The sequence below is a fragment of the Sapajus apella genome, unplaced genomic scaffold (genome assembly GCF_009761245.1).
Source record: "Sapajus apella isolate SASKATOON/1434 unplaced genomic scaffold, GSC_monkey_1.0 scaffold61, whole genome shotgun sequence".
NCBI lineage: Eukaryota > Metazoa > Chordata > Mammalia > Primates > Cebidae > Sapajus > Sapajus apella.
Genome location: NW_022437001.1, coordinates 12260831 through 12280329, shown reverse-complemented (window position 1 = coordinate 12280329; position 19499 = coordinate 12260831). Strand labels below are relative to the sequence as shown.

The window sequence follows — 19499 nt, the reverse complement described above, 5'->3', positions numbered from 1 at the left end:
ATACTAAAAAGTTTTCCATCTTTATTCAATCGACAGCGTTGGCCATTGCTAAACTAGAATAAACATGACCCATTTGTTACATTTTGTTCTAGATAAGTTTTGATCTAGATAGTAGTGTTAATATTCTTTCTGATTTTAGGTTTTGTTCAAATGAAAGTATAAAGAAACTTTATTCTTTTTTTTCAGTGTCTCTCCTAACAGCTTATTGATTCTATCATCCAAGAGTTTTCTCCATAATTCTTAAGGTTAACTATCTGCTACAGAGTATAAATATTTCTTTTTGGGGGTCTTTAAACCATTTCCCCTAAGTCTTATCCCTTGGTTTACTTGGAAGGGAAAGGTTGCTTTTTCTGTTTTTATTTTGAAAGTAGTCTCCACAAGCCTCTGGAACTCCTCATGGTCCTCTTGAAGAAACCCAGTGTAACTGCCTTCACAAGCTGACTTTATGTTTGGCCTCTGATGAAATACATGAGCACACATTGCCTTAACTCTCCCAATCCTAGGGAATGGAGTAATTATACGAATTGCTACTTTCCAGCTGATTTTTTTGAGGCCAAATTTGAGGCAATTTGAACTCTACGGAGTGAAATATTTTGAATAACAACTGAAGAGAATTAAAGAGAGAATTATAGAAAAAAACTGTGGATAGGAGACAGGACTAATATGCAGCTCCTGCTTGGCGAGGGAGAACAGTGCCTGGAGACTCACTTTTGCTTCAAGAAACACTGCAGAAACATACCAGGAAAACCTAAAGAATTCATAGACCCTTTGAAAGAACCAGCTCGCCACTGCAAACTCCATGAGACAGACCAAAAACTGTGAGTTCCCAAAGTATAAGGGGCAATATTTGGCCTTGATACACACATCCCCACTGGAGAACCTGAGAATCCAAATCACATTAGAAGGATTTAACCTTACCTACAGCTGAAATGAATTTAGGGAGCCAAGTGAAATATAAAAGTAGAAGAATCAGTAGGAAGAGCCCCAGAGGCACTCCTGGTCCCCAGCTCAAGCCCTGGGAAGCCATTCCTGGCATTATCGCATGAAGTTCTTTAGGGAAGGGAAAGCAGCCAGTGAAACTGGGGAGAGGCCACAGGATGAGGGAAGCTCCTAGCTAAACTTTGTAATAATTTTGACTGAGCATGAATTTTCTTGAGCAGAATCTGGGAGCAGGGTAAATCAGCCCTGCTCATGGGGCTGCCTGGATATAAACTCATCTAAAGAAACTTTATTCTCATACTAAGCTAGCTAGATACCAGCCCAGGTCCTGAATATACAAAGAGCAGTACCCGAGGTCATTCTTGCCCTTCTGCATCTCATGACCTCAAATGAAAAAAGAAATTAATAAAATTACAATTAGATAAGTGCTATATGAAGATATCAACAATGTTGACTATCTTATGGTAAGCTTGCAAAGGTGTGGAAAGCGTGAAAGAGCATGCCACTTAGTTTTAGGGCACAGAGAGCTGACAGAAAGAAGTTGATAATCACAAGGTTGGCAGAGGCCAGATCATGAAGGATCTTTTATGATATGTGGGAAACTTTGGACTTGATCTAATACAAGAAAATATTCTTCTGGGTACAGCATGAAGAATGGATTGGAAGAGAGGTTAGGTTAGGCTAGGATTAAGGACTCTGTAATGGTGAAGGTCTGAACTAAATCCAAGCCAGTGGAAGGAAAATGAGAGGGATGTTGTGTAGAGAGATTTTAAAAAAGAAACAATGACAGAGATATAAAATGCTGAAGGAAAAACAAGGATCCAGGATGACTCCCAGCTTTATGATTCTAAAAACTGGGCATAATGTGGACCACTAATTACAGCAAAACAAAATGCTTCAGATTCCTAGATTCTAACAAGCCATTTATAATTTTAAAACGAAGGCTAATTGGTTTCCTGAAATAAGGCCTTTTTCTGATTTCTGGCATGTCTTTTTCTTTATTAAGTTTTGAGGGGCCAAATTATTACATTTCCCATAATACCTACCACAGTAATACCCCAAATTATAATCCTTTGTATGTATGTGTATAGAGCTTTTAATTTTTAAATAATTTTTAAAAGATTCTTTCATAAATATATTTTGTTCTCATAATGATTCTTCTAGTTATGCAATATAGACTTCATTATACACACTAGAAAGTTCAGGAAGCTAAGGAAAAAAAGGTGAAATTACCTGCTTATGACGACCAGCAAACAGAACAGCTGGGACTAGAATCTAGCTGTAATGATTTATAATCCTAGACCCTCCCCCTCCTCATTATGCCTTTGCTAATTATTGTCTATAAATGTGAACATAGACCATCGGTGGTGTGCTGGTAAATATTTAACAACTGACTTGGGAGTGAAGGGATGGACATTCTGCTTTGTAACTTTTGCCCATTTCCATGGTGTAAATACTCCTACTGTGGCTCATGCTATCAACTCGATGTTACTGTACACAGAGTTGGGAAGTGATACATATAGTTGAATCTTGCAAGCCAATAGAAGCCAGCTCCAAAACACCACTGAGTATGAAATACTTTCTCGTACCAGCTGATTCTAAGACTTTATCAGATGAAGTTAGTTATTTAAGGTTACTATTTTCTAATATGACATACCTGTCTAATTTTTGTGAGTCCTCAGCTAAGTGCTTGGTATTTAACATGCTTGAATATAAAAAGGCAGGTACTGAAATGACCTCTAAGGATCCAGACCTCACTTGCCTTTTAAATCTATAAATAGAAGTAAATGCAGACTTATAATTGAATATTTAATTTTCCAGAATAACATAAATACTTAAAAATAATTATCTTATGTATATCCACATAATATTTGACTTGAATTATTTCACATGTTGATATATGATACCTGCATCATAAAACTAGCCAAAGTATGTTTTTAATAAATTAATAACAGACATATTAAAATACACAATATAAAATTAGTTTCTTAGAAAAATTACAGGTACTTTGACATTTTGAAAGTTTATGGCAAGATGTGTACTCTAACATTTGAAATAATGAAACTTTTAGGTTGTGATAACACAGTGACTGCAAGACAGCAAGAACATTAGTTCATTTTTAAATGCATCATTTTGAATTTAATAAGAGTCCTACTAAATAGCAGTGTAGCTCCTGAAACTAGATTACCACAGCAAGCAAGGATTCAGTCAGACTCTTGTCCACAACTCACTAGAGAACTATGTATACTTTTCAGCATCTTTTTTTAAAAAAAGTTATTGTTGATAGACCAACAAGGATATCACTAAACTACATAAAATACAATTCATAAAAATTCCAATATAAATCTTGTACCATAAGGTAAAGGATGGGAAACCAAGCAGAAAATTTTAAATGGTCTTCCTTCAGAGATAATATGATTTCAAATGAGATTTGAATTTAGGCATTACATTATTTATTAAAATGTTAAAGGTGCAAGAAAATGTTTATACTACATAAAAAATTTAAAAAGCTACAGTTTTATATGCATAATTTCCATCATGTGCAAAATAGGCAGTCCTTGCTTTGCACAATTCTGAATGTATGAATTTCAGTTACTGTGTTTTAGTTAAATAACATCAGTCTCCCCCAACAACACTGTAGTCATGATATATTAATTGTGAATAATTTTGTAAACTACAATCTTCACTGCTAGCTCTTCAGTGCACAAATCACTGTATAAATAGCAGATGCACATCATCATTAGTGACTAATTGCATCACTTCTTTCAAAGTGTTTTGATGACTGGTCACTGTACATTTTAATTAGTTATTTAGTTCACTTGCTGACAGTAAAACATGTGGTTGTCTTGCCTTGCCTCCCGGTGATAAGCCTATATAATATTTTTAAAAAGTAGGTAATCAAAAGAGGGAATTGGCTGACAGATAAAAATGCAGAAAGTGAGTGCTGGAAGTGAATTTGGATGTGCTATTAGACAGCTGATCATGGAAATATTGACACCTCTATTGTCTGAGAAGCTCTTAGAGAGGCAACAAAGGGAACTTAGTGAAGGTGAACTTAAATGACAAATAAGAAAAATGGTTGTGGTGAAATTACGTCACACAGAAAATGATGCTGCTGAAAAACTTCACATTAGAGGAACTCTCAGAAATACTTTATGACATTGAAAACACAAATGATAAAATGCTAAAACTGACCTAAATTTAGAAAGGAGTATAACAATTTACCGAATCATAGAAAAGACATTTACTCAGTGTTTTAAGTTCTATGATAAGAAAAGGCAAGCACCATTTAAACTACTCTTGATACATTTTCTAAAAGAAATCAAACACTTTAATACTCAATAATTTTAGTCTTTTAAATTACAGTGTAATAAATTAGCTTAACAATATTTTTTATTTTTCTATGTATTTATAGTTGACAGAAAGTAATGTTTTAAGACATGTTTAAAAGGCATGGAAAGAACAATTGTGATATATTTCCATTGTTTGTTAATATTGCCTTTCATGGCTTCAACCTGCACAATCATTTTATGTGGCCCCATGTTATCCTGCAAATCAGGATTGCCTGAGTATGTATAAACACACACAAACACACATGCAAGAAAGTTCATGTTTTATAATTAGGGTACGTATCATGAGAATGGGGTTGGAGTAGGATATCACGCTATAGAGAATATGAGTTTTAAACCTAGAAAAGTCTCCGAGCCACTTTTGCTTCTTTTACTTCCTAACTTTGAGCAAGTGATTTACTTTCTCTGATCTTTAATTTCCTCACCTGTAAAAGTGGAATATTAACTTAAAAATTTTGGGGCAAAGAACGGTTCAAAATACATGCTGGAATTCTTCCCAGCCTCTATACATTAGTGGAAAGGTTTTTGGTCATTTGTTTTGGTGGGATTGTAAATGGAGGAGTGAAGGGAATGAAAGTCTTACTGGCTGCCCTCTGATTTTATGATATATTAAATGAAAATATTTTTTAAAAACTAATTCTAATATATTCTTTGGGGAATAGAAAATACTAGTACGGGAAACAAATGGAGAGCCTGGTTGTTTGCTTTGTGGTAAAAGTAACATAATATATAAATTTTAAGTGAATTTCTGTAACTTTAAACTATAAGATCTTGTGCAACAATTTATAATAGTAGAGGTAAATGGAAATAACATCATGTTGCAGCATACTCAATCACCAAAAAGTTTAGATTACAGAGATACACAAATTTTGTTCTCTAGAAAATTCCATCTAAAGTCCAAAAAACACCAAAAGTTAAGTTATAACAATTTCCATTTTGATGATATAATTTCCCATTAGTGATAGAAAGAGTCCAGTCTTAGTTTTATTCAATCTGTTTTAAGCAAGATACTTGAAATTTTTTGTGTTGACACCTTTCTAAGACTCTAAAACTTTTCTAGCTTGTTAGATTATTTTTATACAGCATCAAATACCTTGACTTAATAATACGGGAATTGCATTGCTAGTTTCCAATGACTGGAGAAAATAATATAACTCTAGGTTGTTGCCATTAAAAATGAGTGATTTTACCTTACAGTTATGTAATAGTGGAAATCTTATAACACTATAGTTTTATATAAAGTACACAGTTGCATACAGTTTTATATAGGGTTATATACAAACATAGATGGGTCCTTTAAAAATTATATAGTCTCAATTTAGGACTAATCCAAATATAGAATAATCTCTCATTACCCTAATAAGAAGACCTAGGAAAAGGCTTTTTTGCTTTATTCTACTTTCACAAAAAGTAATTTTATTCCAACTCTTTTTTTTTTTTTTTTTTGAGACAAAGTTTTGCTCTTGGGCCACTGCAACCTCTGCCTTCCAGTTTCAAGCGATTCTCCTGCCTCAGCCTCCCGAGTAACTGGAATTACAGGTGCTCCCCACCATGCCCAGCTAATTTTTGTATTTTTAGTAGAGACAGGGTTTCACCATTTTGGCCAGGCTGGTCTCCTACTCCTGACTCCGTCCACCTTGGCCTCCCAAAGTGCTGGGATTACAGGCCTGAGCCACTGTGTGGCCTTTTTTCCAACTTCTTATCTTGCATTGGTAACATCAATACAATTGTAATTACATAATCAATATAAATATCACCACTAGAATCACTTTTTCAATCACCTGACATAGTTTTCTGGTATCCTTGATTTTCAATTCCAACTACAGTACAGCAATTTCTAAAACCAGTGACATTGTCTCCAAAACTTTTGTAGCAAATCGGAAGTATTCTCATACATTAGGCAATGTTTTCATTGGAGATCTTTACAAGTAACCACATACTCTAAATGATTTTCAACAGGCTTACAATGATGCAGTGATATCCCCAGGAATCATTTTATACCTTGGCCTTCTTTTTAATTGATTCTCTCAAGAGTCTCCTAGAAGAACACCAAACTAACATAGATTGAGGTCAGTTGGGTATAATTTTTCTTCTCCAAATAGTAGTTTATTATTCAGACTAAAGCAACCAAGAAAGCATCCTTGACTATGAAAAGATTTTTAAGTATTCAAATGTAAGGTAACTTTTTTCCTGGGGAGTCTTTTAGGAAAAAAACTAAATGTATATGGTGTTTCTTTATTTAATCCCTCTCCCTTCACATAAATCACCTATTTCAAGCCTTCACTACCCTAAGTTCCTTCACTGCCAACGAATCCCTCCTTTTCAACATAGGGACCTATCTCCTTCACAGAGAAAAGAGAAATCTTTAGAAAAGGAATTTTAAGGTGATTCCACTGTCTTTCCCCCAACAAATTAATTTTTCTACTCTTTCATTTGCTCTCATCTCCTCTTTGGTCTCAGGCCTGTCTAAAGGTCTCTGCACCTGAATCTCCTCTCCAGTCCCCTCTCCTCCACTGCCTTGCTTCATCGATCTCTCTCTACTAGAGCACAAGTGAAAACTCCAGGTGCGGCCTGGCCGGTGGCTCAAGCCTGTAATCCCAGCACTTTTGGAGGCTGAGGGGGGCAGATCATGAGGTCAAGAGATGGAAACCATCCTGGCCAACATGGTGAAACCCTGTCTTTACTAAAAATACAAAAATTAGCTGGGTGTAGTGGCGTGCACCTGTAGTCCCAGCTACTCAGGAGGCTGAGGCAGGAGAATTGTTTGAATCTGGGAGGTGGAGGTTGCTGTGAGCTGAGATTGTGCCCCTGCACTCCAGCCTGGCACCTGGCGACAGAGTGAGACTCTGTCTCAAAAAAACAAAAAAACTCCAGGTGCTTCTACCTCAAAACCTCCCCAGTAGGATTTGTCTCCCTCAAGACAGTGTGCTTTGAGTTTTCTTCCTATCAGTTGAGCTTACTCAGAATAGTCTATATCCAATTCTTTAAATACATATTATAAAAGTTACTAAACATCCACAAAAATAGAAATATAATGAACCCCAAATCAGTTTCCTTCAATAAGCATTAATTTTCTGTCACTTTTTTTCTATTTTTCTACATACCCTTTTTTTTGCTTAAGCATTTAAATATATATATATATATATATATATATATATATATATATATTGCACTTTAGGTTCTGGAATACATGTGCAAAACATGCAGGATTGTTGCATAGGTACATACATGGCAATGTGGTTTGCTGCCTCCAACCCCCCGTCACCTATATCTGGCATTTCTCCCCATGTTATCCCGCCCCGATCTCCCCACCCCCCCTTGCTGTCCCTCCCTTATTCCCCCCCTGCAACAGACCCCAGTGTGTGATGTCCCCTCCCTGTATCCATGTGTTCGCGTTGTTCAACGCCCACCTATGAGTGAGAACATGTGGTATTTGATTTTCTGTTCTTGTGTCAGTTTGCTGAGAATGATGGTTTCCAGATTCATCCATATTCCTACAAAGGACACAAACTCATCGTTTTTCATGGCTGCATAGTATTCCATAGTGTATATGTGCCACATTTTCCTTGTCTAGTCTTACCATCGATGGGCATTTGGGTTGGTTCCAGGTCTTTGCTATTGTAAACTGTGCCGCAATGAACATATGTATGCATGTGTCTTTGTAGTAGAACGATTTCTAATCCTTTGGATATATACCTATTAATGGGATTGCTAGGTCAAATGGAATTTCTTTTTCTAGGTCCTTGAGGAATCGCCACGCTGTCTTCCACAATGGTTGAACTAACTTACACTCCCACCAACAGTGTAAAAGTGTTCATTTTAAAACAAGTGCTGGATATCATTTCGCCCTTACATTCTTCAGTGTGAATATTAAAAAAGACACTTATTTAGATAACCACAATGCCACTATTCACACTTTGCAAAACTATACATGATTATTTAACATCACATAATACTTAGTCAACTTTCAAATTGTCCCCAATAGGCTAAAAGGTGCCTATTGTGGGGGAGCATGCACTCACACAGGTGCCCAAATAAGGTCACTCATTGTAACTGATTATCCCTTATTTCTTTTCAAAATTTATTATCTAGACAAGTGACCTTCATTTTTCTTCCCCCACCCCCATTCCAGTTTTTAAAGAATCTGGATCAGTTTTCTACAGAATGTCCTATATCTTGATTGTTTTGCCCCAGATCTTGTCCTTTATTTGCTGTGTATCCTGTAAACTGGAATTCAGCTCCTAAGGCTTCATTGCATTCAGCGGTTTGTTTTGTTTTATTTTGTTTAAGTCGGGAGAATAACTCTCTATAGTTCTCTCCTTGGCATCATTTCCGTCGCTGGACTTTCAGCGACCGACAGCGAGCTGTTGGAGGTGCGGTGGGGCCCCTGGGCCCTGGCTTTTCTCAGCTCACACTGCACACTGCACCTCTCTGCTCTGCTGTGCGTCCCGTCCTGCGGGGCGCCCTTGCTGGCGGGATACCGGTTGGCCTCTGCCTGCGGGAAGCAGTAAGTGACCAGAGACTGGAAGGCTGTAGAAACCCGGGATGCTCCTCCTCTTTCGGCTCCCGCGGGGGCGGAGGTTCTAGCTGCTGAGGAGGCCGACCACAGCCTCAGATCCCAGGGTTTCACGCCCTCTCCTTCACGCTGCTCTGTCCTCTTTCTTCTCCCTTCTGTGCTCTCAGTCATCTGAAACTTGTTTTGATCAATTCTTTGTGTGAAATTCCGTTTCCTCTATTTAAGCGACAAAGAGCTTTCCTGTGCGGACAGTGACCCGCGTACCTTCCTCACAAAGTTCCCCTTACCCTCTCACTGAAAGATGGGCTTCAAAACGGTGATTCTCCATTCCATTCAATCCACACTTATTAGCTGGAATCGTTTTGACTAGAAAAACTGCCTCAGCCACTAGAGCTATTTGGTGAGGAAACATAAAACCAAGCAAAACGAGTCACTGTCTAAACAAAACAGGAGCCGGATTCAGCCTGAAGGCCACCTTTGCAGCCCTGGTCTGCAGCACAGCCGGCACATGCCTTAGCATGGCGCATAGGTCCTTCGTCAAGTCATCAGTGCATGCCTTGTCTCCCACCAGTCCTTCCGCCTTAGCTCTGAATACCCCTTTCCAAAACAGACTTACATTTTCAAAAGTCTAGCATGCTCCTTCTTTGGTCTCTCTGTCTTCCCCAGCAATTCTATTTGTCAGGCATGACCTTTTCCCCTGTCTGCCTGAAGAATGTCTACTTATCCCTTCAGATTCTGCTCAATTATTACCTTCTTAAGAAAGTCTTTCTTGATATTTGTATGTAGAGTTAAATACTTAAATACTTCTTCCTTTATATGTTCTCATATTTATTCCCCATTACCACTATGATAATGCTAGCCTCTTTCTTTCTTTCTCTTTCTTTCTTTCTCTTTCCTTCCTTCCTTCCTTCCTTCTTTCTTTTTTCTTTCTTTCTTCTTTCTTTCTATATATATATATATATAAATATATATAAATATATATATATAAATATATATAAATATATATATATATAAATATATATATATATAAATATATATAAATATATATATATATATATTTTTTTTTTGAGACAGGGTCTCACTCTTGTCACCCAGGCAAGAGTGCAGTGGCATGATCTTGGCTCACTGCAGCCTCGAACTCCCAGGCACAGGCACTCCTTCCACCTCAGCCTCCCTAGTAGCTGGGACTACAGGTGCACACCATCAGGCCCCGCTAATTTCAGGGGGTATTTCTGTAGTAGAGGCGGGGTTTGGTCATGTTGCCTAGGCTGGTCTCGAACTCCTGGGCTTAAGCAATCTGCCCACCTTGGACTCTCAAAAGTGCTGGCCTTACAGGTGTGAGCCATCATGGCTGGCTCTCTTCTTTTCGTTTCTTGTGTTTTCTTTTCTTTCTTTCTTTTCTCTTTCTCTTTCTTTCCTTCTCTTTCTCTCTTTCTTTATTTTTTTCTTTCTTTTCCTTCCTTCCTTCTCTCTCTCTCTCTCTCTCTCTCTCTCTCTCTCTTTTATTTTTCAAGTTGTATTGCCCATTTGAACATAGAATTTGGAAGGCAGGGCCCATTTCACAGCATCTTGCTTGATAAAGAACTTCATATTGGTTAATCCATGTGTGTTTTGGCTGCTTAAGGAGATTATAAGCAGAAGTGGTGAAGTAACTTCATACAGTAAATGATACAGGAATGTTTTTAAAATAACTAAATTGGCTTATCTCAGTACCAATGGTTATCATGCAGGATAAATAGTATAAATAAAAAACATAAATTCAAATTGGTAGATGTCCAGCAAAATTGGGGAAAACCATAAGCTATACTTCATCACAGCTTAGAAAGTACTACAGGTTCTTTCTGCCCAGCTATACTCATTAAAAAGAATATGATCACTAAGAAAATAATTATACAATTGGACAGAAAATATAGGATAGAAAAATGAAAGAATGGCTAATTTAAAAATATATCAGACAGTACTTACTTTCTTTTAATCATTTTAACAACAGAATGTAAATAATCTTCATTACTCTAAAAATGAGAAAAAATATTTTACTGAAACTAAGCATGTCTCATAGTTCTATTAATACAACTCTTTTTGCTACATATAAATCTTATTTATGTGTGAAATGTTATGATGTACTAATAATTTCTAGTGTTTTTACTTTCTATTAAAAGATTTAAAAATATTTGTGTTCTTAAAAATCTGACTTGAATACAGGAAATATTTCATTCTTTTCCCTTTGCCACTATATGAAATATTACAATACAAAATTTACCCATAAAATTATATACCCTTTAGATATATAAGATTACATAAAATCTTATATACCCTTTAGATATATGATTGCATAAAATAAATCTTATATATCTAAAGATGTTTTGATCTAAAAATGGTCATCTAGGAATGGCTTATTTCAAAGAACTACTCTTTTTGAAAATACTCTTCATTTCCTGAGTAGTATATGATAATAAGCTTACTTCAGAATTACATCATATTTCTCTAGACAGTATTACTCAGCTTGATTCCCATTGGTTTTCCTGACAATAAACTTTGTGGACCTGCTCTTCATTTAACACTGTGCTAGATTAGATGACAGACTCCTGCAAAAAGCTTTTGATGGTTCACCCTCTTGGGATAAGTTTTTTAAAAAATAACATGGCATTTACAAGATGTAGCCTAGGGCCTATAAGCATTTCCAATACACAATTTTGAAAATATTTTGAACAATGACAGTTCTATTGTTGAATCAGAGTACTCTGAAAGGCAACTCTGAATGTATATACTCAGGTTTTTTGTTTAAAAATATCAGACATGATGTAGATAAATCTATTTTATACTGGAGGCTCTTAACCATAAATTGAATCACTGGCTATTTGTCGTACATTGAAACATATTATATTTTAAACACAGCATCGAAGTCCTATTTCATAAGCATTCTATATTCCATTTAAAAATCTTCCTCCAGTATTTTATTATGAATCTAAGTATTTTAGACAGACATGCATTGTGCTAACAGCAAAGAAATGAAGATTGTAACATATAAAATAAGGAAATGGGATGAAAATTTTGGAGCTTGTGTGCATGCTTTCTTTTAATACTAAGAAATTAAACTGGGATACAATGACTTTAGTCTTTCATTTCTGTTTTTCTGATAGTTCTTCTATTACTTGTTTGATTTAGAGTTTTTTCTGCTTTCAAAGGCGTCTTTATTATACAAAATTCAAGCAATAACTAAAATAATAAAGAAAAGATAACAAAAATTCCTCTTAATCCCAGCATTCAGAGATACCCATTATTTATATTAATGATAAATTTATATCATTCCAAAGTTTGCTCATTTTCCTTTTTCTTCATACATTTCATTTGTTTCTATATCTTTTTCCCCTCCCTCCATCTTTTCCTTCCTTCCTTCATTCCTGTTTTACATAGATAACATTATGTTAAACATGATGCTTTACTTAACAACAGGACATGAACATCACTATATATCAGTGAGTATAGATATTCATTCTTCTTTCAATGCCTGCAGAGTATTGCATCGTAGAGATATATAACAAGGTATTTTATCAGCCTCTTATGAATAGATATTTTGGTTGTTTCTAATATTATGCTTTCATAAGACAACAGTGCACTGAAAATCCTTGAAATAATTATTTATTGAGCACTCTGTATCACGCATGATTCTAAGTACTTTAAATATATTAGCTAATTTCATCCTTCAACAACCCTGTGATATAGACAATATGATTATCAGAATTTTAGCGATAAAGGAAAATAATGCATAGAGAAGTTAAGTAAGTTGCTCACGTTCACTGGTTGGGAAGCAGAGAAGCTGAAGTTTTAACCTTGGTCATCTAAATCCGGAGTCTGTTCTCAACTTCCACACTATACTGCCATATTTTTACTGGTTTTTGTTCGTTTTTTGAAACAGGGTCTTGCTCTAGAGCTCAGTTTACCACAGGCCCTATCTCCTGGGCTCTAATGATCCTCCTGCTGCAACCTCCCAAGTAACTGGGACTACAAGTGCACACTGTCAGATCTAGCTATTAATTTTTTAAAGTAGAGATGGCGGTCTCACTGTGTTGCCCAGGCTGATCTCAGACTCCTGAGCTCAAGTGATCTTCCTGCCTCAGTATCCCAAAGTGCTTGGATTACAGTTGTGAAGCACCGTGCCCAACCATTTTTACTGTTTTTATACACTTGCCTGATTATTTCCTTAGGATAAGTTCCCAGAATTTGAATTTCTGAGGCAAAGTATATATACATTTAAATTTAACACAGGTTGCCAAATTCTCTCCAAAAAGTCTAAGGTGCTAATATTTACATAGTACTTTACAGTTATAAATGATGTTGGGAACAAAGTGAAAATCTTTGTAGTCATTACAGAGACCTAGGCTTGAATCTGCTCTATTAATTACTGGGCAAGTTACTCGCCTTCTTTAACTTCTAGGTCCATCATCCCTAAAATCAAGACAGTAATATCTACTTCACAGGGATGTAGTACAGGTTATAAATGTCCATAAAAATCATCTACAATCCCTCAAGCATAAGAAAGTCTCTCAATTAATCATAGCTGTTGTTACTTTATACAAATTATCTCTTGATTCATATACAAACCTCTTAGTGGACTCAGCACATTTTATTACTAGCATCACTTTTAATAATTTTAATTCTGTTTGTAAATACAACTTCTGAGCCATATAGTAGGCAGGGATTCTATATTAAATGCAATTCAAATTTAGCAATCTTATATTTCCCACATGAAGCTATTATGTTGTCTTTTTAGATTTACATATTTAATTTCTTCTCAGCAGTATTGAATAAGTACTAAGTATATTGTCTGGTACCCAAAAAAGGCATCTATGGGTTGCTTTTTAAAATTAAGAAAACAGTTTTCAACATGGTACAATGATTATTACCATTGAGGAAGGGAATTTGGAGACAATAGGGTGAAAGTAAGGAGAGCTCATTATTTTGTATACATACATCTGCGATAGAGACAATCACTACAGAATCCTTCTCTTCGGAAAGCGTCATCCTGGAGACGACAGAGGTCAGCGTCTGTTTCAGGTAACTATAATTTCCTCTGTTAACAGTGGAAATACCCAGCGCAAAAGAAACTGCAGACACAGGAGTACGAAATCGTCATTCCAAACCGCAGTGAAAAACATAGTTTAGCATTCATTCTGTGCTTATATCTATGTTTGGGTTAGTCTTACGGTAATAAAATGAGTGTTTGAGACTGTATTACAAAAATAATCCAAACTATGTTAATTTTTATCAGATACCTCATTTTCTTTTTAAGGAAATTTGCAGTGGATTGTTAGTAAAAGCACTAAATAGACTCCAAGATGTTCTCATGTTAAAACCTTTTGGTGTAGCGAAAATAAAACTAACCACTTTCCACTTATTATAGCTTCATCTAACTGGATATAAAAGGTCACATGTTGGAGAATCTCTTCTTATCCTAATGAGACACTGGAACCCAAAAGAGGAAAAAATTATTATCAAATATTTTCATCTGTGAAAAATGTATTAAGTAATTTCTAATGATTTGATGGCATGAATCCTTGCCCCTAACTAACTTTTGTTGCTCAAGAATGGCTGGAGCACTAGGGCCCCAAGAGGTACACATCTTGGCTCTACAGGTACAGTCAAGATGGAGGGTACCAATCTTAACTATACCGGTACCTGGCTGTATGGGCTTAGGCAAGGTACACAACCTCTCCAGCTTTATGTCTCCATCTTTAAGATAGGGATAAGGATTTCTAGAATGGCTAAGTGAGAAACCCAGGAAAAGCGATGGAACTTTGGAGGGAAGAGCAGGAATCAGTGTTTCCATGATTGCTATTGAGTTTGATCATATTTTCACATGTTTATTGGCTTTTTTTTTTTTTTTTTTTTGAGGTGGAGTCTTACTCTGTCACCAAGGCTGGAGTGCAATGGCGCGATCTCAGCTCACTGCAACCTCCACCTCCTGGGTTCAGACTATTCTCCTACCTCAGCCTCCCAAATAGCTGGGATTACAGGCATGCACCACCATCACCGGCTAACTTTTGTATTTTTAGTAGAGAAAGAATTTCACCATATTGGCCAGGCTGGTCTCAAATTCCTGACCTCAAGTGATCCGCTCACCTCAGCCTCACAAAGTGCTGGAATTACAGGCATGAGCCACTGTGCCCAGCTGCTTATTGGCTTTTGGATATTCTGTTTTGTAAAAGCCTTGTGTAAGCTCTTGCCCATTTCTCTAATGAATTGTCTGCATTTTTCTTACTGATTTTATTGATGCTTTTTATATATTCTGAATATGAGCTCCTCGTCAGTTATATGTATTATTAAATATCATCTCCAACTCTTGGTTCTCGGTTCTCTTTTCAAGATTTTGCCACTTGATGAAGGGAAATTCTTAATTTTAATGTAGTCCAATTTGTAAACCATTTTCTTTATTGTTTGGGTTTTGTGGGTCTTGTTGAGAAATTTTTGCTTATTTTCAGGTCATAAAGACATTCTCTTGTGTTATTTTCTAGATGGTTTATAGTTTGCCTTTCATATTTAGAGCTGCAATCCACCTGGAATTGATTTTTATGGATAGGGTGAGGCAGGAATCAAGTTTCAAGCTGAAAGATACAGTATAAAGGCAATTCCTCGAATGGCTTCCTATGCCTTACAATGCATTTATAAGAGTTTAAAAGGCCCTTACTGAGCTGGTCCTGATACATCCCTTTGTTTCAACTACCCACGCTTTTCAAATTGACCAAATACTACTCTCACCTGGAAGCCTTTGCATACGCCATTCTTTTTGCCTAGAACAATCTTCTTCCTCTAGTTTCCTTTAATAATTCTACTTATTCCTCAGGGTTCAACTAAATATTAGTCATTCTGATCGCAAATTGATACTTAACCCTTTCTAATTAGGTCGATTTCACCAGCTATACAGTCTTATCTTATCTTTCATAATACTCATCACCCCTTCTGTTGTTACTCATTCCTGTCTAGAATGTCAGTTTGGTAATAGCAGGGACACCTTCACATGTGCTTACATTATAAATCCAGCACTAATATAATGACTGACGCGCGGTGCTGACAATAAGCTGGGGTTGGATGAATAAATAAATGGCCAGGCCCCTTCATTATTTGGCCTGTTTCCATGGTCTTGCTACTAATACTCTCCAGCCCCCATTGTGCATGGCAAGACACACATCCTTTCTAGGCTTTCTTGCTGTCAGACTTTTGCACATTTTTTTTTCCTCTATCTGGACGACCATCCTCTACTTTCCAGTGTCCACCACCTACCTTTTTCCTACTTAGTCTATTCCAGTTATTCTACCTTTCATGTTACTCATATGACACTTCTTCCAGAAAGCATAGCATAGAATTTTGGCTCCATCCTGGTATTTCCCTTATCACAGCACCAGTCACTTTATATTATAATTATCTTATTATAACTTTCTATTATAATTACCTTATCATTTGTCTCTATGAAGGTGGGGTCTATGTCATGTTCACCCCATATCCCAGGATCTAAGAAGTGCCCATAACAGTGTAGAAGCTTATTAAATGAGGAGACATGGAGGAATTCACAGAGAAGTTGTCATTTAAGCTGAAAGTCATATTGGATAAGGGAGTCACATTACAAATCAGTTATGGTTTGCCAAAGGGGGTATGTTCATTATAGGCAGTGATTAGCACATGCAGAATATATGAAGCTTGTCCTATCTGTTCTCAAAGAGCTTGGCCTATCTGTAAGAACTGCAAGTGGTTTTGGTTGCTGGAAAGGAGAGGCATGGCAGACACTGAGATTTGAAAGATTTAGCCTTTTGTGTATATACCCTACCAAGGGTCTAACTTCATCTTATGTGCACTGAGAGTCTACTGATGAATTTCAAGCAGGAGTCAAGTATGATCAGTGATGAATTTTACTAACATATCTTCGAGGAAAGTATGAAAAATGGATTAACTTCAGTGATACTAAAATCAGGAGAGAAATTATAAATATATTTCCATAAACCAGGCAAAAAATGATGAGGGAACTCAACAAAATATAGTTATAGAGGGACTACAGAGAGCAGAAATTATCTGAGACTTATTCATAATACAGAATAAACAAAACCGATGATGGATTCCCCAGTAGGCCTTGTCACCAGCTTCAATCCTCTTACATATGTTTCATGTGTTAAGATTTTTTTTAGTTGCCTGTAACAGAATCTTCCTTAAATCACTTCTGGTAATTGAGAAAAGCCACCAAAAAGGCCTCAATAAATAAATAAATACATACATTATGATTGGAGATCAGGAAATAGTTGGGGAATTATTAAATTATTCTGGATTTAACACGGCTCTGACAACTGGGTTATCTCAATCCTCCAGTCCCCTACACAAGGAGGTCTGTTGCTCCTCCCAACCGCCAACGTGTCTCTCCCTCCTTCCTTTCACTCTGTGTCATGGGCTTCTACTTATATTTGCTGATGCTTATGCAAGGCTGTGCTTATTCTTGGTATCTAAGATCTGAGAGTTGCTATGCATTGTTTTTCTTGCATGTGTCTTTCAAGTTCTCCTCTTCCTACAAACCATAGCTTTTGTCTAGCATGTACTTTCTCATATATTCACACACATGTATGCATGTATATGTGTACATAGGTAAAGAGTTTTATAAGTATGAACTCAGAAAGTTTCTTAATGTCTCTAAGCCTCAGTTTTCTCAGGTGTAAAATAGAGATGACAATAATAGGCCCTACTGCTTTGGATCGTGAAGATTAAATGAGATAATGTAAGAAAACATAGAACTCAGTAAGTGGAGCAGTCATCAGAGGCACGTGATACAAAACAATACTACTTATTCCCAAGGAACCGCCAAGAGCAGAGGTCAGCAAACTTTTTTTTTTAAGTAAAGGGGCAGATAGTAAGCATTTTTGGTTGTTGGGTTACACCACCTCTGTTGCAACTACTCAACTCTGCCATTGGAGCACAAAAGCACACACAGACAACAAGTAAATGGATAAGCATAACTATTTCCCAACAAAACCACATCTTAAAACATGGAGCCCCTGGGCCTGGCCTGGAGTGACTCACTCACCGGAATGAGTGAGGTTTAATGGGAATGGGAGGTATCCTGAGACTTAGCTTAATATTCCTGCTTTAAACTACAAAGCTGCTTCTTGTCTTGTATACCTGGTGAACCTGAACTCATTTGTCAAGGCTTACCTCAAACATCACCTGTTCCATAAAACTATTACTGACCTTGGTCTCCAGAAAGACTGGGAAATAGGAAAATAGCCAGGTAAGATTAGATTTGCCAAAACCAAGGAGAAAAGAGTTGCCAAACATTTGGCATATGCTTAATGTATATTTGACTTATATTACTTATTTTCAAAGCATTTGTTTAACACCAAATTTGAATTCAGGTCACCAAATGTTTAGAGAACTATTATTTTCTGCCAGACAGTATACTGACTTCTGGTAATCCAAATTAATGCCAGATAGGTTGGTAGTTTGCATATCAATCTATGACATTAATGGATTACATCTTCAACCTTAAAAGTATGTCCCCAAAGATCAAAATATCTGTATTTAATTTTCCTATTATAAGTTTTCTTACCACCAGTTTTTCCTTTGCTGATGATTACGTTAGGATAAATTCTGCCTTCTTTCCTTAGTTGCGGAAAAAAGAACTTAAAGTCTTCAAATGTATTAGATACTGCTTCACTTTTATTTAATACGTCTGCTTTCTGCACAACTGAAAGAAAAAAATAATGCTTCTGAGTAGATGACTATAGGGATTTTTCTCCCTCTGGAATAATTTTTTAAGGGGTGTTAATAAACTCATAGATTAATTTAGCATTCAACATATAAAAATACTCTAAAATGTGAATCATCAAAATAATAATGTTAAAAATATAGCTCAACTATTATTGGTTCATATTTATTTATAAAGTAATATTTAATTTAAGCCTAGCATTAGAAGCTACACAGAGGACAATAGAAGCATCAGTCCCAAATGAAAGAAGAATAACTGAAACATGCTATAATTGGTTTACTTTGTTACTTTGATTAGTATCACTTTATTAAAGTTTGTTTCTTTATAAATTTGCTTTGTAGCCCCTAAAATTTAATGACTATATTTGTAACCTTCATTAGAGTTTGCCTCTACAATTTTGAAAAAGAAAACATTAGAGGACACACATTACCCAATTTTAATTCATAATACATAACAATATAGTCAAAACAGTGTGATATTATATAAAAAATAGATACATAGACAATGAAACAGACTACAGAATACAGAATAGGTTCACAAAAATGTGGTTGACTGACTTATGACAAAGTTGCAAAGGTAACTGAATGCAGAAAAGACAGTTGTTAAAGGTGCTTGAACACTTGGACATTCATGTGGAAAAAACTGAGCCTTGACCTGTTTTTCATGCTGTTTATAAAAATTTGCTAAAAAATATTCATAGACATAAATGTGAAACATAAACCTATGAATTTTTTTAAAAAACAAAGAGAAAACCTTCATGACCCTGAGGATAGGTAAAGAGATCTTAGATGATATATAACAATACAAAAAATACATAAAAGAAAAATTCATGAATTGGACTTCATCAAAAATTAAAAATGCTTGCCCCCTGAAAAGCATCATAAAGAGAAAGAAAGGGTGTCACCAATTGGAGGAAAGTATTTCCAAATCACATATCCATCTGACATGTATCCAG

General features: G+C 36.0%; 1 protein-coding gene across 1 annotated transcript in view; it reads right to left on the bottom strand.

Annotated features, from left to right (window-relative positions):
• Positions 1–19499, bottom strand: part of MGAT4D (MGAT4 family member D) — a 51652-nt gene that overhangs the window by 15657 nt on the left and 16496 nt on the right. Inside the window, exons 3-6 of the mRNA XM_032246515.1 lie at positions 18386–18523; positions 13777–13910; positions 10771–10817; positions 2597–2710 (exon numbers count right to left, since the gene is read on the bottom strand). Of these exons, the coding sequence (XP_032102406.1) occupies positions 2597–2710; positions 10771–10817; positions 13777–13910; positions 18386–18523 (433 nt within the window). The remainder of the gene's footprint in view (positions 1–2596; positions 2711–10770; positions 10818–13776; positions 13911–18385; positions 18524–19499) is intronic.